The sequence below is a fragment of the Pantherophis guttatus genome, chromosome 3, assembly GCF_059756535.1.
Source record: "Pantherophis guttatus breed Tessera chromosome 3, ASM5975653v1, whole genome shotgun sequence".
Lineage (NCBI taxonomy): Eukaryota > Metazoa > Chordata > Lepidosauria > Squamata > Colubridae > Pantherophis > Pantherophis guttatus.
In genome coordinates this window covers 28,886-51,002 of record NC_142065.1, presented here as the reverse complement: position 1 = coordinate 51,002, position 22,117 = coordinate 28,886, and the positions used below count along the sequence as shown (strand labels likewise).

General features: G+C 51.3%; 3 protein-coding genes across 12 annotated transcripts in view; 2 read left to right on the top strand and 1 right to left on the bottom strand.

The window, feature by feature from the left end:
* The window catches only part of STAG3 (STAG3 cohesin complex component), a 74,530-nt gene extending 65,993 nt beyond the window's left edge, over positions 1-8,537 (top strand). For 5 of the 7 annotated variants that reach the window (XM_087888875.1, XM_087888877.1, XM_087888876.1 and 2 more), the window contains 2 exons: positions 1,787-1,829; positions 2,297-2,547. In XM_087888875.1, the coding sequence (XP_087745001.1) occupies positions 1,787-1,829; positions 2,297-2,305 (52 nt within the window). In that variant the 3' untranslated portion in view covers positions 2,306-2,547. Of the gene's footprint in view, positions 1-1,786; positions 1,830-2,296; positions 2,548-8,335 lie in introns of those variants that run through there. The other 2 variants (XM_087888874.1, XM_087888878.1) reach the window with 2 other exon arrangements.
* Positions 547-15,930, bottom strand: AP4M1 (adaptor related protein complex 4 subunit mu 1). Of its 3 annotated transcripts, XM_087888882.1 has the most exons (15): positions 15,362-15,930; positions 15,178-15,263; positions 14,987-15,096; positions 14,820-14,916; positions 14,627-14,737; positions 11,797-11,877; positions 11,136-11,198; positions 10,972-11,038; positions 10,289-10,342; positions 9,756-9,862; positions 3,406-3,497; positions 3,266-3,310; positions 3,134-3,184; positions 2,910-3,027; positions 547-2,760 (listed from the first exon to the last, which is right to left on the bottom strand). In XM_087888882.1, exons 1-15 carry the CDS (start codon positions 15,495-15,497, stop codon positions 2,560-2,562), a joined length of 1,419 nt encoding a protein of 472 aa, XP_087745008.1. In that variant the 5' UTR covers positions 15,498-15,930; the 3' UTR covers positions 547-2,559. The 3 variants fall into 3 exon arrangements, with proteins under 3 accessions (XP_087745008.1, XP_034280023.2, XP_034280024.2); XM_034424132.3 differs by lacking the exon at positions 14,820-14,916; XM_034424133.2 differs by lacking the exons at positions 14,820-14,916; positions 14,987-15,096 and having other exon boundaries at positions 15,362-15,502.
* Positions 15,515-21,054, top strand: MCM7 (minichromosome maintenance complex component 7). 2 transcript variants are annotated; one of them, XM_034424131.3, is made up of 15 exons: positions 15,515-15,650; positions 15,758-15,831; positions 15,928-16,092; positions 16,189-16,316; positions 16,435-16,615; positions 16,705-16,842; positions 17,161-17,310; positions 17,401-17,515; positions 18,595-18,726; positions 18,914-18,997; positions 19,377-19,770; positions 19,887-19,970; positions 20,103-20,271; positions 20,577-20,686; positions 20,780-21,054. In XM_034424131.3, the coding sequence occupies exons 1-15, from the start codon at positions 15,614-15,616 to the stop codon at positions 20,985-20,987; spliced, it is 2,169 nt and encodes a 722-aa protein (XP_034280022.1). In that variant the 5' UTR covers positions 15,515-15,613; the 3' UTR covers positions 20,988-21,054. The 2 variants fall into 2 exon arrangements, 1 of the variants encoding a protein (XP_034280022.1); XR_015732934.1 differs by having other exon boundaries at positions 15,532-15,650; positions 20,068-20,271.
* Positions 21,055-22,117: the final 1,063 nt, after the last annotated feature.

Sequence of the window (22,117 nt, the reverse complement as noted above, 5' to 3'; positions counted from 1 at the left end):
GTACCCGGCTGGCCGAACAAGAACAGGCAAAGGAGAGAAGCAAGAGAGGCCGGTGGGTGGTTACGGGTGTGATTCCCGCACAACACATGTGGTTGTGGAGGGAGTTTGCTTAGTCACGCGGTCCTCCTGGACTCACAACTCCTGCTTGAACAGCGGCCTTTGCGTCTGGTGGGCCAAGTGCAATTCTCATCGGAGGTGGTTCTCAAGGCTCCTTGAGTGGCAGCTTGTTCCCCCCCTTCCCCCGACTCTTCCTTGGAGCTCTGGCTCATTGGACACCCTGCTCTGCCACCTGGGAGAGCAGAGAAAGGAGGTGGGCACCCAGTCCCTTCCCCCCCCGCCTTCCTTTGGGGGAAGGCCACATCATTCAGAGTCCATTCCCGCTGCTAAATGGGGCGGTCACATACAGCATGCTCAGAAAGTATTCGGACCCCCTTTCCTTTTGCCAATGTCATTATGCTGCAGCAGCCCGATTCTACAGTTGTTGAAATTCTGCCCCCCCCCATTAATCTGCACTCAGTACCCCATAATGACAAAGGGGAAACAGAATTTTAGAAATGTCTGTAAATTTATTAAAAAGAAAAAACTGCTGCTGAGAGGTCGGAGAGGTGCCATGATTTTCCACCCGTTGTTGAGGTGGTTTTGGGGTCCCAGCTGCAGAGGACCATGGATGATGAGGTGGATTATCTGGACCCTTTGAGGCTGAGAGGCAGAACCGAGGTGAATCTCATGGATGACCTCTAGTGGGCTTGGGGTGTTCATCCTGGTTTATTTCCATGTCCCCGAGCATGACTATCTTGCTGGCCCAGGTGCGGGGATTGGGAGGCTTTTCTCCCTTCTCCGTGGCCAGTACCAGCCAGTGCTGGGAGGGGGGGAGTCTGGCTTAGCTAGTCACCCCTCCCCTTTAACTTGTGCATGGAACTTGTAGATTGACCACAAGATAACAGCCAGCATGGGGACAGCCCTGAGCAGAGGAGCAGTTTGTACCAATAGAAGAGAGTATTTTGTAGAAGAAGCAGTTTGTAGGTGAACCCATTGAGAGCGCATTCCTCCGCCCCCCCCCCCCCCAAATGGTAATCATACTTTTCAAAAGAAAGGAATATCTGCTTGACTTGATGCCTTTTGGCTTCAGGGAACATTTTAAAACGCTGAAAATGTTCAGAGCTACTTGGCCGAGTTTTCTGTGTGGGCTCTTGATGAAAGTAGGTGGCGGGTTTGCCAAAAGGGCATTCAGAACTGGGAACTGTAGCTGCTCCCTCTGGCTCATTAGATAAAAGAGGGCATGTGCATGACTGCACTTTCAACCCCCCTCACCTCCCCCTTTCCCATTCACACTTAGGAAGTGACACTGATCTCTCTGAGGCTCTAGGGATGGCTTTTTTCCCAGCAGACCCCACTTTTTTAAAAAAACAACTACGCACCCCAAAACAAGGGAGGATAATTGTGCCCTCAGAGGGATTGCCTGCACAGTCCTAGCCCTTCCCTTCCCCGCCCCCCCCAAAAGAAAAGAGGAAGGTTCCCGGCCACAGGTTGGGCCTGTGGCCCCGAGAGAAAAGGGCAGAGAGCTCAAGAGCAGCACGCTTGTGTGGCAAAGTGCCTGGCTACAGAGGCTGCAGCACCCAAAGCCCACTGTGCTTTTTGTGCTGCCAAACCACTCAGTGGTTGGGGCAACCACTGGCAAGTACAGAATAGCCACCGAGAAGAGCAAAATTTGGGCTGGGAGGGCCAGGTCCTACCTGGCCATTGGAGGCCTGGTCTGAAAGCCTGCCTTGGTTTTTTGTCTTCGCAGGCTGCACCTAATCGAAGAGCCAGAGAACAGCCAGGAGAGGGAGGTAACCGGTTTGGTTTTTCCATGGAAAAATGTTGCAATAGGCTTAGGACTCCTTTGACTTGAGTGAAAAAGCAGCTTGAAGATGCATAAGCAACATGCAGAGCAGCTGTGGGGAAAGGATTTTAAAACTGGCAAAAAAAGCAGCATTCCTTCAAATGCGTCATAATTAACCTGTGGAACTCATTGCCTGCAGGATATTGTGATGGCCACCAGTGTGGGTGACTGCATAAATCTCTCTGAAAAGTGGGTGATGGGATCCTTTTCCAAGAGTAACTTTGCTAGGTCAAGGCGATTCTTATCTGTTTGCAGTAAAAGGCCGGCACCTTGTGTGGTGGAGAGGCTGCTTTCCGCACTGGTGGTTAAGGGGGAATTTGGGTGCTGCCGCCCAGAGCATTCCTGAAGCCTCCTCAAGAGCGTCGAATTTAGTGGCAGAGAAAGGCTCTTATTGGTCTCCCTCTTTCCCTGCAGGTTTCCTGAAGCTCTTCTTTTGCAGAGGTCTCCCTTACGGGGGTGGGGGGTCGTGGAGAGGAGGGCTGTACAGATTCCCTGCCAAGTATCATCACCATCATCTGTGCCTCGTTTTGCTCCTGCTGTATAAAATTTGCTTTCTTCCTTGGTTTGCACTGTTTAATGAGGGTCACACAGGATGCTCCCTGGTTTCGTGGCTTTGACTGTTTATACTTGCTAGTTAAAAAATAAAGCTGTTTAATTTGGAATAACAAGGAGGCAGCCTATCCTGCATTGAGTCGGATCACATAGGACTCGCTGTGAGTCACATACCTCACCCACCGGTGAGGAAGAGTAGGCTCTGGCCCTGTGAAGCGCAGGAAGCGGATCTGCAGCCCAGAGCAGGTGTGGGCTGGCATCTCAAAAGACAGGTTGACGGGGCCGAGCTCACGTAGTCCTGCCTGGGTGAGCCCTGGAACCTCCAGCTGCCGAAGGAGAGATTGGATGGTCTCAGGGCAAGGAGGGGGTGCCCAGCCCTCATTTTCCCACCAAGGAAGCCTCAAAATCGTGGCTGCATGGCACCTCCTTCCTCCATGGGACAGGCTTGTGTTGCGGAAACCCGACTGCTCTTTACCTTAAACATGGCAGAAAGCTGGGAACCACCTTGCATTCGGGGGACAATCCACTCAATAGACTTGGTGGTAGGCTGCAAGATGGCTGTCTGTTCAGGACTGCTCAACTCCTGAGAAAAGCTGTAAAGGAAGACCAGAAGATGCAGCAGAGTCCCTGGGCCGGGCAGCAGCGAGACGCCCCCTCTCCCCTCCCCCTTGCAGAACGGCAGGCCAATGGCTAACTCACCTCAGCGTAGTTTTGGGCACAGGCAGATGGATGTGAAGGTTGACAGCATGGCTATAAAAAATTAGAAGGTTAAGCTGAGGGAAAGAGGCTTAAGTCTGCTCCCCACTCAGAAGACAATAAAGGGCTTCTCACCTTTTGGGAAATAAGTCACAGCGAAGCTTGAGATAAATTTGCACCCTGCCAAGGAAAAAAAGATGGGTATGTGTGATGAGCCCACACCGGTGTGGCATTTTGAAACAAAGCCATGCAGACGAGAGCATGCTGCCACTCACCGGCCACAGGAGCTGTGCTTAATGGTGGGAAACAGGTGGAAGGGCAGGGCTGCGGGGATGTCATCAGCTAGCTGGTATTGCATCAGAGTCAACTGCTCAAAAATAATTTTGCAGATGAGGCTTTCTGAGCAGATTTTAAGGATAAATCCACCTAAGGTAATTTAAACAGATCCCAAGGAATGAAAAAGCAGGACTATTCTCTGGGGATTCTCAGTCATCCAGGTCATGGTTGTCCCAAAGGTGCTTTTCCAAGAGGCAACTAGACTTTCTGGTTTTTCTCTGAAGACGTTTCACTTCTCATCCAAGAAGCTTCTTGAATGAGAAGTGAAACATCTTCAAAGAAAAACCAGAAAGTCCAGTTGCCTCTTGAAAAAGCAGTTTTGGAACAAGCATGGCTATTAATTGAATTTTACCAGCTGTCCAGCTCATGGTATTTCAACACTAAAACTACAACTAGTAAATCTTGAGAAACACAGAATACAAATTAACAAGTTAATGGGAGACGCCTGCCAGAAGGGTTAATGCAGCCCTGGATTGCATGGAAAGACTCTATAAAGATACCCGTGAAACCCAAATTTCTACATGACGGAATACAAGCTGGTCTTAACATTTGTGGATTTATGTTTCATGGGGGTGGTTGCAAAAATGATATTAAAATTTTTGCTGCTGTTCCAACGGTAGAGCGCTTGTGTTCAGTCTTGCAGTCTCATCCCAGCAGGATGGCCAAGGGACCTCAGAAGCACAGAAAACCTCTGGGCCCAGTTGGACAATAGGACAGATTTTTGTGGATTTCACATTTTTGCAGGAGACATTGACACAACCCCCGTGGATACAGAGAGCTAACTACATAGTATGTATGATTCTGAGCACCCGATTTCCAAAAGCCTATTGCCAGGTGGGAGACAGCTCATAGGACAGCTCATAGGAAGACAAACCTAAGGACTTGGAGGCCGTCTGAAGGAGCCTGGGACACGCAGTCTAGGGAAAAAGGCAGGGGAGGTCGGTGTATAGAGAGAAGCCATGTGCAGGGTCAAGAACTACCTTCTAGAAATTAGGGCCAGAAAAAAACTAGATGAGCTAGCTACTTATATTCAAACAAAATATAAGTAGTAGGTGACTTATCTTTTGTTCCTTATATAAGAGGAGATGATCCATACAGGAGTGAGACAGTCTTTGTCTATAGAGATTTCGTTGGTTTTCCTATACCAGGGGTCTGTAACCTTAAACACTCAAAGAGCCATTTGGACCTGCTTCCCACAGAAAACACCTGGAGCCACAAAACCTAGGTGGGCGTGGCCAATTCATCACTCCCAGTCACATGACCCCCTAGCCATGCCTACCCAGGTTTTGTGGCTCCAGGTGTTTTCTGTGGGAAATGGGTCTCATCTCTCCCTTTCTTTCTCCCCCTTCTCTCATTTGTTTTCCTTTTACCTCTCTCTCATTCTTTCCCTCCAGCTGTCTCATTTCTCTCTCATTTGTTTCTTTCCTCTCTCATTTCCTCCATTTTCTCTTTTTCTCCCCTTTGCTCTCTCTGTCGGATGCAGGGAGGGAAGACCTCCAGCTCTCCTGCGCAGCACGGCCGGCTACACACAAGCACGCAGTAGTGGCAGCGGGAGGAGTCGCCACCGCTGCCGTGATCCCAGCCCAGGAGGATATCCCGCTCTTCCCTCCCTGCATCTGGCGGTGGCGGCTGCTCCTCCCTGTTCCCATCCTTCCTGAGCCGACACGAAGGGGACCGCAGCTGGCACTGAGCTGCCCGCAAAGGATGCGGAATCGCAAAAAAACTGTTGCGGGCAGTGTGGAGAAAACGCTAGGGGTGCTTCAGCCGCATGGCTCTGCAGGGAGGTTCGCACCTTCTCAGAGTGGAGAGCAGGTCGCGTGATGGGGTTGGCAGGGAGCTGCAGGAGAGGGGTCAAAGAGCCACATGCGGCTCTGGAGCTGTGGGTTGCCGACACCCATCCTATACTCTGAGGAGTGTAAAGACCAGCCCTTCCAACTTCAAAATGTTCCATTTCTCCAAGGCTCACCTTACAATATAGGAACCCTTTCTGTCTGTTGCATTTCACCACACACTCAGGAGAACAAATCTTTCACCAGACTGATGCAGATGGTGACCTGTGCTACAGGCATTATTTCAAATTAAAGGCCAGCAAGCAAGAAGGCTCTCCAGTACAAGGAGACTGATCTGAGTTTTCCCTACTCCAGTATAGAAAGTTGGACTCTAAATGGTTTATGTCAGTTATGTTCGCCTTCAAACCTGTGGTGGGGTCTCCAGATAGACTGGCCCATGTGGGGAGGTGGAGGGGAGGAGTTCAAGAGGGGCCTGAGTTTAGAGGCGTTGCACTGGGCAAGTCTCTGTCACCCAAGTCATGGCTGTCCCAAAGGTGCTTTTCAAAAGGCAACTGGACTTCCTTGGTTTTCCCTTGAAAACGTTTTGCTTCTCATCCAAGAAGCTTCTTCAGTTCTGACTGAATGGTGGGGAATAGAAGGATTTATATTCTTTGCAGGTCATCAAACACAAAAGAGGGTCAAAGAGGCCATCTATGTTAAGATTGAACAGCCCTCTCAACAGAGGGGGAGGGATACGACCATCCCTATATCGCCTGTGTACAACACAAGTCCTTTCAGAAGCCCCAAGAAGGTTCCAAGCCCATTGGCGCTTTGGTTCAGGTGACCTGAGGGTGCCCATAAATCCCCAAGTGGCCTCAACAACTCTCAGAAGGCTAAGGACCGTCCTAATGACCAGGTGGCTGCAAGAAATATAAATCCTTCCATTCTCCACCAGTCGGTCAGAACTGAAAAAGCTTCTTGGATGAGAAGTGAAACATCTTCAAGGAAAACCCAGTCCAGTTGTCTGTGTGTGTGTGTGTCTTCAGTGCTCTCTGTGCTTGGCTGTTTGGTGTTACCTAGTTTGGGTAATGAAACACCTGCAAGAAAACCACCAAGCACAGGGAACACCAAGGATCTCTCATTTCAACTCTGAGCTACAAATATTCTCCTTTACAAGTCCAGTTGCCTTTTGAAAAGCACCTTTGGGACTGCAGCAAGTGGCTCAGACTGGATCTCCCCCAGAATCCATAGTGCCATATTTATTTTATTTATTTATTTTATTGAATTTCTATACCGCCCTACTCCCGAAGAACTCAGGGCGGTGCACAGCCATGAAATAAAACACATAGATATACAAAATTTAAAATAGAATAAAATGAATTAAATAAATTTGGCTGAATTAATACCCATAATTTAAAATACCCATATTTTAAAATATATTAAAAATTTAAAATTTACATTTAAAAGGGAGAAGATTTAGGCGAGGCCAGCTTGATGAAATAAAAGCGTCTTCAGCTCGCGGCGGAAGGTGCGCAGATCCGGAATCCTCCGTATCTCTGGGGGGAGCTCATTCCAGATCGTCGGTGCCCCCACAGAGAAGGCTCTCCCCCTAGGGGCCGACAGCCGACATTGTTTGGCCGACGGCACCTGGAGGAGCCCCTCTCTGTGGGAGCGTACTGGTCGGTGGGAGGCTGTTGATGGTAGTAGGCGGTCCCGTAAGTAACCAGGTCCTAAGCCATGGAGCGCTTTAAAGGTGGTAACCAGAATCTTGAAGCGCACCTGGAAGACCACCGGGAGCCAGTGCAGCTCGCGCAGGAGGTGTTACATGGGAGCTCCACGTTGCTCCCATAACCACCCGCGCGGCCACACTCTGCGCCAGTTGGAGCCTCCGGGTGCACCTCAAGGGGAGCCCCATGTAGAGAGCATTACAATAGTCCAGACGAGAGGTGACGAGGGCATGAGTGACTGTGCGTAACGAGTCCCGATCTAGAAAGGGACGCAACTGGCGAATCAGGCGAACCTGATGAAAAATCCTCCCGGTCACGGCCGTCAAGTGCTCTTCTAAAGACAGCCGTGAGTCCAGGAGGACGCCCAAGTTACGAGCCCTTTCCGTGGGGGCCAATGATTCGCCCCCAATAGCCAGCGATGGCGCCAGCTGACTATATCGGGATGTCGGAAACCACAGCCACTCGGTCTTGGATGGGTTGAGCCTGAGCCTGAGCCCGTTTCTCCCCATCCAGATCCGTACGGCCTCCAGGCACTGGGATATCACTTCAAGGGCATCGTTGGGGTGGTCCGGGGTGGAGATGTACAGCTGGGTGTCGTCAGCGTACAGATGGTACTTCACCCCGAAACCACGGATGATCTCGCCCAGCGGCTTTACATAAATGTTGAACAGAAGGGGCGAGAGAACCGATCCCTGCGGCACCCCACATATAAGGGGCCTCGAGGTCGATCTCTGCCCCCCTGTCAACACAGACTGCGACCGGTCAGAGAGAAAGGAGGAGAACCACCGTAAAACGGTGCCTCCCACCCCCAACCCTTCCAACCGGTGCAGCATGATACCATGGTCGATGGTATCAAAAGCCGCTGAGAGGTCTAACAGGACCAGGACAGAGGAACAACTCCTGTCCCGAGCCCTCCAGAGATCATCAACCAACGCGACCAATGCCGTTTCCGTGCTGTACCCAGGCCTGAAGCCCGACTGGAACGGATCTAGATAGATATCTTGGCATCCCCAGGGGAATGTGGCCACTGTGACAAGATTCTTGTGACATGGTTAAGCAAGCTCTTCATGGGTGGTTCTGGTTGCTTTTGCCTCACAGCCAGTCCATGGGGCAGGCCCCTTGCTAACAGGCCATCCTTGATCTCCTATACTTATCTCAACAGTGGCCTGAGAATAATAATATTCCTTTCCCAAGAGCACTTCCTTAGCCCTTTCAATTAATTTTAATCATCCTTGCTTCCTTCTAAATTTTTAATTTTTATATACTTTTATATTTTAGCATTGTACACAACCTGGAGTCCCTCTCTGAGGGAGATGGGTGGTTCAAAAATGTGATAAATTTCTTGAAACCACTTGTTGGTTTTTGTTTTCCAGATCAAATTTTTTAGGCACCACAAGACAATACACAAGCAGAGGACTGGAACTCAAGTCTCGGCTTACCTCCCAAACGCCAAAACAGTCAGGATGGGTGACTAGTGGATGATTGGCTGAACTGTTACAGGGTTCCAATGAAGATTAATGCTGGGTTGTAAAACTCTACAAACAGCTGAACAACTGCCAGGTGCTCCAGCTAGCAAGGCTAAGGATGAGGAACACCTGGAAGGGTATGGGTGTCCCCATCTGGAGTTGGCCCATGAGACACAACCCAACAAAACGCCCAGTAGGTAGATATCTTCACCTAGCCACATGCAGACTCTACCCTGCCTTTATCTCCCTTTGAAATGTATTTTAATATAAGTACAACACTTAATTTACATCACACAGACAGTACCTTAAAAGCGAAGACCATGCCACAGTAACAGCCAGCCAACCAAACAAACAGTCCAAAGTCAGACCATGACTCTTTAGAAGAGCACTTGACGGCCGTGACCGGGAGGATTTTTCATCAGGTTCGCCTGATTCGCCAGTTGCGTCCCTTTCTGGATCGGAACTCCCTACACACAGTCACTCATGCCCTCGTCACCTCCCGCCTGGACTATTGTAACGCTCTCCACATGGGGCTCCCCTTGAGGAGCACCCGGAGGCTCCAACTGGCGCACAGTGCGGTTGTGTGGGTGGTTAAGGGAGCAACATGGCACTCCTGTGTGACACCTCTCCTGCGCGAGCTGCACTGGCTCCCGGTGGTCTTCCGGGTGCGCTTCAAGGTTTTGGTTACCACCTTTAGAGCGCTCCATGGCTTAGGACCTGGTTATTTACGGGACCGCCTACTACCACAAACAGCCTCCCACCGGCCGGTACGCTCTCATAGAGAGGGGCTCCTCTGGGTGCCGTCAGACAAGCAGTGTCGAATGGCGGCCCCCAGGGGGAGGGCCTTCTCTGTGGGGGCACCCATTATCTGGAATGAGCTCCCCCCGGAGATACGGAGGATCCCGGATCTGCGCACTTTCCGCCATGCTCTTAAGACCCTCCTATTCCAGCAAGCCGGCCTGGCCTAATTTTCTCCCCTTTCTTTTAAATTGGAATTTTAATTTGTTTTAAATTATTGGGATTTTTAATTGTCTTGGGCTAAATTATTTAATTTGGTTTTAATTATGTTTCTAACTTTTGTATTTATGTATTTTATTCTGTGTCTGTTCACCGCCCTGAGTCCTTCGGGAATAGGGCGATATATAAATTTAATAAAACAAACAAAAACAAAACAAAACAAGAAGTAGCAGAACAAATAACATTCACACTAATTTACATCACATAAAAAGGTATTTAAGGACCAGTGCTCTGATAGAGGAGTACAATTCAAAGCACACGTTTGCAACCAAATGGCCGAGCTCGGAGCTCAGACTAACAGCCCAATTACCTCTCCTTGGCTGGGGCTGACACGGAGGATGCGGCTGCTCTCAAATTCGTCCAGTTTAACAGAACTGTGGAAGGAACACTCATCCACGCGGACAGCCGTGCCATAACCTGGGGACGAAAGAGCAATCGAGGTGGCTGCAAGGCCCCTTTGGGTAAGGTGGCCGATCAGCCAGCCATCCAGTCAGCTGGGGGAGGCTCCTGAGGAGCAGCAGCAGCAGCAGTGTTATGACTGGATGCCCCACCTGGAGAGCAGCAGGTAGCCTGACTGGCTGGAGGGTGGGTCAGGAGGTGAGCAATACCGCCACCACAGCTGCAAGCGAGAGCAAGGGAGAATGGGCAGCAGCTCCCAGGAGGAGAGCCTCCTTTTGCAGCCCATTGCAAGGTTTCATCTCATGGAGGTGCTGCCGCCACCACTTTGGGAAGGTTAGTTTCACCTAACGTAGCCAGCACCCTTCGGGGTTAACATTCATCCTGATGCTGATGAGGGAATAACTTGTGCCACTGCAATCTGGTCACAACAAAGGGGGTACACACCTCGAAGCTCTGTCTTGCCCACACAGAACTCCTCTGGCAGGCCAATCCGCATCTCTGCAAAGGGAAATCACAGCCCAATGAACTCTGCCACTCTTCGGGCTCCCTCCTAGTCCCAGGCTTTACTCTGAGCCCCTCCTTGCCAGGTGGCATCTCTAGAGACCTGTGCAAGGCTCTAATCTGGGCAACGTGGGGGGGAGTGGGGGGGGGCTGTGTTCTGGCCACCTGTGTTGCTCTCCATCTTTCTCAAGAATGCCCCCAAAGATTAGAAAGGGGATCTAGGTCTCTGTGCCTGCATCTGGCGATTCCCACTCCCCCTTTTAAAAGCAATATCTAGGAGGGATTAGCTGTATAGACAAGCTGAGGTTTTTTCTATTTATCCTCACAAGCTGCGAGGTAACAAACTCCCTGCTCTAAGCCCAATTTCTCTCATTTCTCAATTCCATTATTGAAAGTACTGGATTTTCATTAATAAATTCCAAATGTAATTATCCTGGCGTCTTCCTTGTGTACGCCCTCTTCAATATCTGATCCACAAATTCTGAACCTGCTGCCAATACCGTGGATTCCAGTGCTTCCTTCTGCACTTACTGATACACCACACGGGACCCAAAGCAACTATGATTTCCCTGTTTTGCGCTGGGCCTCCAGAAGGCAGCACATACATATGAGCGGCCTCCACCCACCGGAGCAACCGGGAAAGAAGCTCTTGAGCCGTATTTCTCCTTGGATGTCAGTTTTCATGGGAGTGCCCTAGAAAAGGAAAAGATGAGCGTCTCAACCTCTCTGTCCTGAATAGGATCTCGAATTTTAAAGGAAACCAGGTACTCTCCAGCACTTTCTGACTCACATTGGCAGCAATGATGACCGTGAGTCGTTCCACTACATCCAGGAAAACTTCAGGCTGTGAAACCTGGGAGCAGAGAAAGGCACTGTCCTGATAATTCTCCAAGCATGGCAGCAGCCCTCTTGCGTTTAGGAACTCAAGGCCAGACTGCCACCGCCACCATTTCCAGGGGACTCGTTGCTCTGTCCACATGAGGCAAACAATGACGTGGCCATCACCAAAATTACTGCTCAAGGATGCGCAACGGAGTGGGTAAATCAATTTCTGGGACCTTGGGTCAGATGATTTTGGACAATGGACTCTAAACCGATTGCATAGATCACAATCTCTCATCGAGATCTGATGATGGAGCAGGATGAAGTCATCCTTTTCTGAAGAACTTCTGATTCTGTGAAGCGTTTATAGGGCAAGGGCCACATTCGGCATTGTTGGGACATCCGAGATGAGGCAAAGATGCCTCCAAATTAGTTTTAAAATAAATACATTCATGTAACCCCTTTCCACCCTTTTTGTGGGCCTTTGGAGACTTGTGTTCAACTTGTCCTCTTCCACCCTAACCCATCACGCAGATTGGCCAGGGCCTCCTTCAGTCAACCTCTTTGGAGGCTTCAGGGGGCTGACCACAGACTGGGAACTGGAAGATCAAAGGTGGAGTAGGTCTTACCTGCTCTCCCCGAAGCGACAGGATTGGACGAGCAGCTGCACAACTAGGTGCCACTCTGCTCTGTTGTGTATCTGCCCCAAACTGCAACCGTATAAAACAACAGAAATATGTGGTCATGAGACAGAAGAAATATTAAGAATGGGGGACAGTATACAAATAATATCTAAAGTTGATAGGGCCAAACGTATCGAATTTATGATGGGACATCCCTGGATTGTTATCATAGAATGAAAAACAAATGTTTCCTTAAACGCTACTATGAAATGAACTGGAAAAACCGTACCGTACACTGTATGCTCAGCAAAAAGAAAAAGAATTACAGGTAGTCCTCGATGTACAACAGTTCATTTAATGACTGGTCAAAGTTATAAGTGCACTGAGAAAAGTGACTTATGACCACAACATTGTAGCATCCCCATCCCCACGGTCAAACGATCAAAATTCAGAGGCTTGGCAACTGACACATTTATGAAGGCTGCCAAATCCCAGGGGTCACGTACCTTTTGCAACCTTCTGACAAGCAAAGTTAGAGTCACTTAACAACCATGTAACTAACTTAATAACCACAGTGGTTCACTTAACACTGTGGCAAGAAAAGTTGTAAAATGGGGCAGAATTCTCTTAATAAATGTCTCACTTGGCAACAGAAATTTTGGGCTCAATTGTGGTTATAAGTGGAAGACTACCTGTAACAGGAAACCTGAGAAGGCAACTTAAGAGTCCGGTGCGTTCTGAAGCAGCCACACCTTTCTTCTATCTATGAGTTGCCAAAACAGCTACCAATCTAAAAGTAGGTAAATACAACCTCAAATGAAGAACACATATTACACCCTCTCATTATTTATTTTACAAAAAAGGCAAAATGCAGAAGCCATATGTGGAAAAACTACATGCACCTTATGATCCAATAGTTTGTAGAACCACTTTTACTAGCAATAATTTAAAGTAATCATTTTCTGTATAACTTTATCAATCTCCCACATTGCCTGAGAGAATTTTGCCCCCCCCCCCTTTACAACATGGCTTCGGTTCATTGAGGTTTGTGGGCATTTGTTCAAACACAACTCTAAGTCCCGCCACAACATTTCAATCGGGTTGGGGTCTGGACTTTGACTGGGCCATTGCAACATCTCGATTCTTTTTCAGTCATTTTGTTATAGATTTGCTGGTGTGCTAGGGATCTTTGTCCTTTTGCAATACCCAATGTCAGCCAAGCTTTAGCTGTTGGACAGACATTTGACTCCACACTACTTAATGACTACAAGGTGCCCAGGTCCTGTGGCTGCAAAACAAGACCAAATCAGCAGCCCTCCGCCACTCTGCTTGACAGCATGAGATGTTTGTGTTGATACGGTTTCCACCAAAAGTGGCACTGTGCATTATGGCCAAATATCTCCACTTTGATCTTGTCTGTCGAAAAGACAGTGTTCCAGAAGTCTTGTGATGAAACTTTGCAAATCTAAGCTGTGCTGCCATGTTGTTTCCAGAAAGAGGCTTTTTCCTGGCAATGCTTCCAAACAAACCATATTTGTCCAGTCTTCTTCTAATTATATTGTCACGAACATGCTAATTGCAGCCTGTAGAGTAACTTTTGGATTTTTTGCAAGTTCTCTGATTGCACGGTCTGACCTTGGGGTGAACTTGCTGGGACATCCACTCCAGGAAAGATTGGTAACTGTCTTGAATGTTTTCCACTTGAGAATAATGTTTCTCACTGTAAAATGATGAACTTTAAATTGTTTGGAAATGGCCTTATAACCCTTCCCAGATTGATGGGCAGTCAGAATTGCTTTTCTGAGATCACTGCTGATCAGGGGTGGAATGCTCCCGGTTCGGACCGGATCGCCTGATCCAGTAGCGATGGCGGCGGGTGGTTCGGAGAACCGGTAGCAAAAATTCCTGCCCCCCCCCCATGCCCAGCTGAGCCACGCAATCATCAGAGCCTTTTTTTTTACTTTTAAAAGCATTTTTTCTACAACCTCTTTGGCCAAAGAGGTTGTAGAAAAAATACTTTTAAAAGATTAAAAAAAAAAAAGCCTCTGACGAACACAGCTCAGCAGCACAATCATCAGAGGCTTTTTTTTTACTTTTAAAAGCAATGCTTTTAAAAGTAAAAACATTGCATACTCCAGCAGATCACACCCCCCCGTGCGCTGTTTTACTTACCACATGCCTCCTTTTGATGTGCATGTGCACCTCGCATTTGGTGCGTGGTGCGCATGCACAGCCAGCGAACCGGTAGCAAACCGGTTCAGATTTCACCACTGCTGCTGATGTCTTTCATCTTTGGCACTGTGTTAACAGACCTCAATGCTGGAGATCAGCAAACTCCTAAAACTTTGGTTTTTATAGAGATAAGTGACCTTGGCTGATAATCAGTCAATCAAAGCACTTGATTAGCAGCTACTTAGCCACTTTAATATACCTATGGAAGACGTATGGGTGTAAGTTTTTCACACATGGCTTCTTCATTTTGGCTTTCTTTTTTGTAAAAGATGACATGGTGTAATACGTCATGCGTTGTTCATCTGAAGTTCTATTTGCCTACTTTTAAGAACGGCTAAGGAAGGACCAGGTGATTTTTGCTATGTCTTGGATATGTAAAACCATAGAACTCAAAGAGGGCGTGCTTTCTTTTTTCACATACCTCCGAGGAGGCGTGTGCATTAACTGAGGAGGGATGCTCCAGACAAAACAAGGTTACACCGGCCAAAAGCCAAAGCTGGACTTGCACCCCCAAACGGTTTGCTTCCTCCCAGGGAAAATCCACTGGTTTGAGTGGGAAGCCTCCTTGGATTCCCAGGCAACCCCACCCCCAGCGCCCACTCACCAAGCCCACCGTGCTGAGGTCAAAGAGGCTGAAGGGCTGGCTGAGCACTGGGTCCATCTGGATGAAGCTCTTCAGGACGTCCGGGGCGGTTGTCTGGATATAACCGTAATCCTAGATGGGGCGGAGGGAAAGTTTCGGCGGGGAGGGTCAGCCACTGGGCGCCAACGCAGCGCCCCCCCCCCCGGCGACCCACCAGCAGCTCGTCCAGCACTTCGGAGATGAGGGCGAAGTTGAGGCCGACGGTCTTCTCGTCCAGGCGGCCGCAGTAGTCCCGCAGGAGCGCCACCAGCCTGCAAGGGCCGCAGAGGGGCTCAGCCTCCGCCCGCGCCCCGTCCGCCCGCCTCCTGCCCGCCCCCCTACCTGCTGAGGAACTCCACGACCACGAAGGGGGAGGCGTCGGGCCGGAGGATACCCACGAAGTAGAGCCCCGCGTGGCGCACGTGGGCGAAATGGAGCCCCGGGCCGGCCTCCTGCGTGGCGAGACGGGGGCTGTGAGCGGGGAGGCGCGGGGGGGGGATGGCGGACGGCCCCCCTCCCGCCCTGCCACGTACCATGAAGACCGGCGCTTGGTCGGCGGGCAGCGCCGCGATCCTCCGCGCGAAGGTCTCCACCAGGTCGGCGCTCCCGTCGCCGCGGACTGCGGGGAGCCGGTTAAGGGCCACCCGGTGCAGCCGGCCCCAGCCCCACTCCCCCCGCCACCCCCTCCCCGCGACCCCCACCCTCCCCGTCGGATACAGTCCTTGTAGAGGAGCCGGTCGCCCTTGGACGACAGCACGAACAGCTGGCGCAACATCTTCCCGGGACGACCCCTCGGCACTGCGCGCGCGCGCGCGCCCCTCCCTCCCTCCTTCCCTCCCTCCTCTTCCCGCATCCGGGCACCCTGGAAGGTCGGGAGCGGCGATTGGCTGGCTGGCCGGGCGGGCTCGGGGGCGGGGCAGCCGCTTTGGCGCCATTTCTGAGGCGGCGGGAAATCAAGCGGGAGGCGCGATGGCGGGCAAAGGCCGGGATTACGCGGAGGAGCGCGGTGAGGGAGGGAAGAAAAGCCGGCCGGAGAGCGGGCGACGGGGGCGGCCACCCTCCACCCACCCTCCCTCCGTCAGCTTGGCTGACCGCTCTCCCTTTTCCCCGCAGAGAGGGCGCAGGCGTTCCTGGAGGGCTTCCGGCGGCAGGGACCGGGCAAGGCTTTCCCCTACCGGGAGCAGCTGGTGAGCGGCGGGGCGGCCGGCGTGGGGGGGGGAGCGTGTGTGGGGGCCGGCGTGGGGCCTCCCTCCCTCCCTCTCTCACGGGCTGGGTCCCCGCAGGAGCGGCTGGCGCACCGCGAGCAGGCGGCCCTCTACGTGGAGCTGGACGACGTGGCCGAGGAGGACCCGGCGCTGCTGGACGCCGCCTGCGAGAACGCCAAGCGCTACGAGCGCCTCTTCGCCGACGCCGTCTGGGAGCTCCTGCCGCGCTTCCGCCGGCGCCAGGTCGGGAGGGGGAGGGGGTCCGTGGGGAGGAGGGGGGGCTCCGGCCTCGATGCCCCCCCCCACCCCGCTAACCGCCCACCCCCCAACCTTCCGCAGGTGGCGCCGCGGGACGCGCTGGACGTCTACCTGGAGCACCGGCTGCTGATGGAGGGGCGGGCGCGGGAGGAGCCCGGGCAACCCCGCGACCCCCAGAACCGCTTCCCGGCGGAGCTTCTGCGCCGATTGTGAGTGGCCGCTTGCCCCGGGGGGAGGGGAGGGCGCCCCTCCGTTGGACTCCGGCGGGGCGGGTGGGGGGGGGGGGAAAGAGGTGCGAGACTCCCCGTCGCCTGCTTGGTCTGGCAGCGAGCTGTACTTCAAAGCGCCGTCGAGCGCCAAGCCTCGGGTGATCCGGGAAGTGAAGGCGGAGGCCATCGGGAAGCTGGTGACGGTCCGGGGCATCGTCACCCGAGTCTCCGAAGTGAAGCCTCGCATGGTGGTGGCCACCTACAGCTGCGACCAGTGTGGTGCCGAGACCTACCAGCCGGTGAGTGGGAGGCCGGCCTTTGCCTCGGGGGTTCCCCGGGGTTCCCTCTGTCTGGCCCTTCTCCTCTACTTTGCTCTTTCCCACCCCAGATCCAGTCCTCCAGCTTCATGCCTCTGCTGATGTGCCCCAGCCGGGAGTGCCAGACCAATCGAGCTGGTGGCCGCCTCTACCTGCAGAGCAGAGGGTCCAAGTTCATCAGATATCAGGAGCTGAAAATACAGGAGCATGTGAGTTTGGAGAGGTTTGATAGACAGACTGGTTGGGTGGTTTTTCTGGGTTGTTCCTTTGTTTGCTTATCATTTATTGCCATAGCAATGGAATAGGAAACTGACATTGATGGGAGATGTTGTTCTTCCTAGCGTTTGTCTCATTTGGTTGCCAATTTTTGCACTGTGTTCGCTGCAGTTCGTGCATCAAAGCTGCTAGTGCCTGATGTAGTAGAAGGGAGTGTCCCTGAACCAACCTGTTGCAAAGCCTTATGCTGATTAAGCCTTTCGGGGATCGGGACCTTACTGTTTTTGTGAGGTTGCCTTTATTGCTTACAGAGTGACCAGGTACCAGTGGGGAATTTGCCACGCTCCATCAGTGTCAGTGTGCAAGGCGAAAACACGCGTCTCGTGCAGCCAGGTGACCATGTTAGTGTCACTGGCATCTTTCTCCCTGTGCGGCAGACTGGCTTCCGGCAGCTCTTGCAGGTGGGAGTTCGGGTGGGGGTGGGGAGGTGGCAGGAGAGGGGTCCAGACTTCTGAGCTGAGCCTGTGAGCCTGTCACTTTCTGTGCCCCAGGGCCTTCTCTCTGACACATACTTGGAGGCTCACCACATCATTTGCATGAGCAAGAGTGAGCAGGAGGAGTTGGGAGAAGCAGAACTCACTGAAGAAGAATTGCGGCAGATTACAGGTACAGTTGTTTTCTTTTTGTCTTCGTCCCCCTGAGAAGAAAAAGAAAAAAAAACTTTTTTTCTCCCTAAGAGAAAAGTTGTTTGGCTTTCACTTCTTCTGTAGTTCAAACCGTGCATAGTGATTGGATGATGTTTTTTATACTTGCTTGTTAGTTGCATATTAGAACACATTTCAGTACGCACATATACAACTTTCTGCCGCAATAACAACTAACCTTGTGAGATTGGTTGGGCTGAGAGAGCCTGAGCGGCCCAAAGTCACCCCACTAGCTTCTGTGGCTGACAATGAGCTTCCCGGGTCTCCCTGATCATAGCCTTAACAACTTGGCTAGCATAGTCCAATATCTAGCTGTACCACAGAGCACCTGAGGGAACCTTGTTTCTGCTTTTGATCCTGATTGAATCACCTGTTGAAGTATATCTACATTTTGTCTCCTGGACTCTGTCTGCTCGGCCATATAGGTAGTCCTTGGCTTATGACCGCAATTGAGCCCAAAATTTCTGTTGCTAAGTGACACAGCTGTTAAGTGAGTTTACCACCTTTCTTGCCACTGTTGCTAAGTGAATCACTGTCATTAAGTTAATAAAACAGTTGTTAAATGAATCCGGCTTCCCAGTTGACTTTGCTGGTCAGAAGGTGGCAAAGGGGGATCACGCAACCACGGGGATACTGCAACGTTCCTGTGGAAAACTGTCATAAATCACTTTTTGCAGTGGTGCTGTAACTTTGAACGATCCCTAAACAAATGGTTGTAAATCGAGCACTACCTGCACTGTGAAAGCTAGACATCAAAAGTCGCTCAAAGGACAGGCCTGTGGTCTGCCTATTGACCTTGAACCACACTGCTAGGAATAGTCTTACTCGCATCCTGAAGACTTCCAGCCCCTCCTGAAGACCAGGAGCTGTATGAGCGCCTGGGGCGTTTGCCTTCTCTGGAGTCTGGAGGTCAGGCCCTCATTGCTCTGGCACCTGCTGAGCTTATTTGCAAGGCCTGTCGTCTGAAAGAGGAATAAGCTGCCCATCTCCTTGTGTCGATGGTCATGTGCCCCGCCACACACGGTCTTCTGCTTCTTACAGAGGAGGATTTTTACGACAAGCTGGCAGGTTCCATCGCCCCCGAGATCTATGGCCATGAGGATGTGAAAAAGGCCCTGCTGCTGCTGCTGGTGGGCGGCGTGGACCAGAATCCAAGGGGCATGAAGATCCGGGGTAGGTTCTGTGACTAGGAAGCCCATCGTGCTTTACTGCCCTCGGGCACTTTTCCTGTATTTCCCACCCTTGGATGACCTTTAGCTTTGTCCATCAGTGTTAACATTCCCAAAAAGTGTTGATGAGGGGGGGTGATGGGCTTTCAGGGCTTGGGTCCAACAGCCTGGCCCCTCTGTGCTTTACCTAGGGAACATCAACATTTGCCTCATGGGAGATCCTGGCGTCGCCAAGTCTCAACTGCTGTCTTATATCACCCGCCTAGCACCACGCAGTGAGTCTATAATGAGAGGGGATCTGTTGGCTGATTGCCAGGATTGGCAGAGCTGATCAGCTGGTGACTGCAGGGCCTAGATGGCTGCCTGCTAGTCACAGATGGCGATTGGGAGCTGCTTAGCGTCTGTCAGTGAGGAAGGGCTACTCTTGGGGATCGGGGAAATTTTGGAGAAAAGTGAACCTGGATCATCAAGTGCACAGCTGTATCTAGGATCCAGAGGCCTCGAGTGGCCAGCCAGGACTCTTTGGAAGTCCAGGGGTGGGGGCGGTGGCTAAAAAGAAAGCAACTTCGCTCAGCATCATTGCAGGAGAGGGAGGAATTGAGAGGATTCCCTTCCTGGGAGGGGCTGTTGTGGAAACCTGCCCAATCCCCGCAGGTCAATATACCACAGGCCGAGGGTCCTCCGGGGTGGGGCTGACCGCTGCTGTTCTACGTGACCCACTGACGGGGGAGCTGACCCTGGAAGGTGGAGCCTTGGTGTTGGCCGACCAGGGTGTCTGCTGCATCGATGAGTTCGATAAGATGCTGGAATCGGACCGCACAGCTATCCACGAAGTGATGGAGCAGCAAACCCTTTCAATCGCTAAGGCAGGCATCCTGACCACGCTGAATGCCCGCTGTGCCATCTTGGCAGCTGCTAACCCTGCCTACGGACGGTATAACCCCAAACGCAGCTTGGAGCAGAATATCCAGCTGCCTGCAGCACTGCTCTCTCGCTTCGACTTACTTTGGCTGATCCAGGATAGGCCTGACCGGGACAACGACCTACGGTGAGAGAAAGGAGGGAGTTACTAGCCGCTCTGGTAACCCTTCCCTCTCTTGGGGGGGGAGGGTCTCTCCCCCCCCCATCCCTCTGCTTTGCTAAGAAGGGGTGTATCTCCCACAGTTTGGCCCAGCACATCACTTACGTACACCAACACAGCCGACAGCCGCCTTGCCAATTCCAGCCGCTCGACATGGGCCTAATGAGGTGAGCGGGGAAGTCTTGCTTTCCAGAAGTTCTTGTGGTCAGATGACTTTGGGGGTGGGGGCCATAATGGTGAACTGCCTGCCTGGCATTTCCCCAGGCAGGTCAGGTTCGTTCCCCTTGGCCCCTTCACAGGCGATACATCGCCACCTGCAAGCGAAAGCAGCCTGCGGTGCCCGAAGCCCTGGCTGATTATATCACGGCAGCCTATGTGGAGATGCGGAAGGAGGCCCGTGCCAACAAGGATACCACGTACACCTCAGCCCGCACTTTACTGGGGATCCTCCGCCTGGCCACCGCCCTGGTGAGCAACGTGGGGAGAAGGAAGGGCGGGGAGAGGGGCTGTCCGCTTCAGGTGCGGGGCATCCCAAGACTAAAGATAATAGACCCCCAGATACAAAGGAGCCAACCACCTCCCCCCCCCATCCCCACCCACAGCTGCTCTTGCCTTAGCATGTTCGGCTGCTGTACCTTGTGTTGGAATAACGCCTAGCGATGGGTTGAAATCATCTAGTGCCCTAGTGGGACAATGATATTTATTTGAACCATCAGAGCCGTCTTGGTGAAACTGGACTGATCGACAGTGTTCCAATTCCTTCCCTCGCTTAGGCCCGGCTGAGGCGTGTGGACATGGTTGAGAAGGAAGATGTCAACGAAGCCATGCGCCTGATGGAGATGTCTAAAGATTCCCTGTTGGTAGACAGGGGACAACCCAATCGGTGAGGAGGGGGCTTTGCTCTCTAAAATTCCTGGTCATCTGCTGCTTGGAGTGAAGGTGGACTCAACAGCACCCTTTTCTTTCGCTCCTACAGGATGCAACGTCCCTCCGAATTGATTTTTGCAGCCATCCGAGAACTGGTTCCTCCTGGAGGGGCTCACTCTGTCCAGCTGATGGAGGCTGAACAGCACTGCGTGTCCAAGGGCTTCACCCCCGTCCAGTTCCAGGCTGCTCTCAGCGAATACGAGGAACTCAACATCTGGCAGGTGAACCAGAAAAAAACCCGCCTCACTTTTATTTGATCAGTGACGGAGACAGCTGTGGTTCTTATATTGAAGCTCTTCTCAATAAACACTTTATTGAATATTGTATTGTTTTCAATAAATCGACTATATTTTGGGGTGCACCTTTTTTTTTTTTTTTTTTTGTGGTCTAGATAGCTGTTTGTGACAAGTGCTAAATCAATAACTGCACCATGTAAGTACTGTGAAGTCTGATGTCGGGAACCTGGGAAAAAAACGCTGGGGGTGCAGGGAGAACAAAGAGCAAAGCAAAAGCTGTTAGCTGGTGACCCAGCTGAATCAGACCCATTGAGAAATTGTGCACCAAGTGAGGTTTGCTTAGCCCAGTAACAACCACCAAGGTGTTGGGAAATAGAATTAGAATAAGAGTTGGAGGGGACCTTCGAGATCTAGTCCAAGCCCCTGCTTAGGCAGGAAACTACACCACTTCAGACAAATGGTTATCCAATCTCTTCTTAAAAACCTCCAGTGTTGGAGCATTCACAACCTCTGGAGGCAAGTTGTTCCACTGATTAATTGTTCTGTCAGGAAATTTCTTCTTAGTTCTAAGTTGCTTCTCTCCTTGATTAGTTTCCACCCATTGCTTCTTGTCCTGCCCTCCGGTGCTTTGGAGAATAGCTTGACTCCCTCTTTGTGGCAACCCCTCAAATACTGAAACACTGAACATTTATTATTATTTATTATTTATTATTTTATTAGATTTCTATACCGCCCTACTCCCGAAGGACTCAGGGCGGTGCACAGCCAAACAATAAAAACACATACAAAATTTAAAAAATAGAATAAAATCAAATTAAATAATTTTGGCCCCGACAAATTTAAAACCCCAAACTTTTAAAACCAATTTAAAATTGAATATATAAAATACTAAAAGATATTTAAAATTTTAAAAATCTTTTATAAAAGAGGGGGAAAATTAGGCCAGGCCGGCCTGGTGAAATAGCAAGGTCTTTAAAGCGCGGCGGAAGGTGCGCAGATCCGGGATCCTCCATATCTGTGGGGGGACTCGTTCCAGATAGTAGGTGCCCCCACAGAGAAGGCTCTCCCCCTGGGGGCCGCCAGTCGGCATTGTTTGGCTGACGGCACCCGGAGGAGCCCCTCTCTATGGGAACATACCGGCCGGTGGGAGG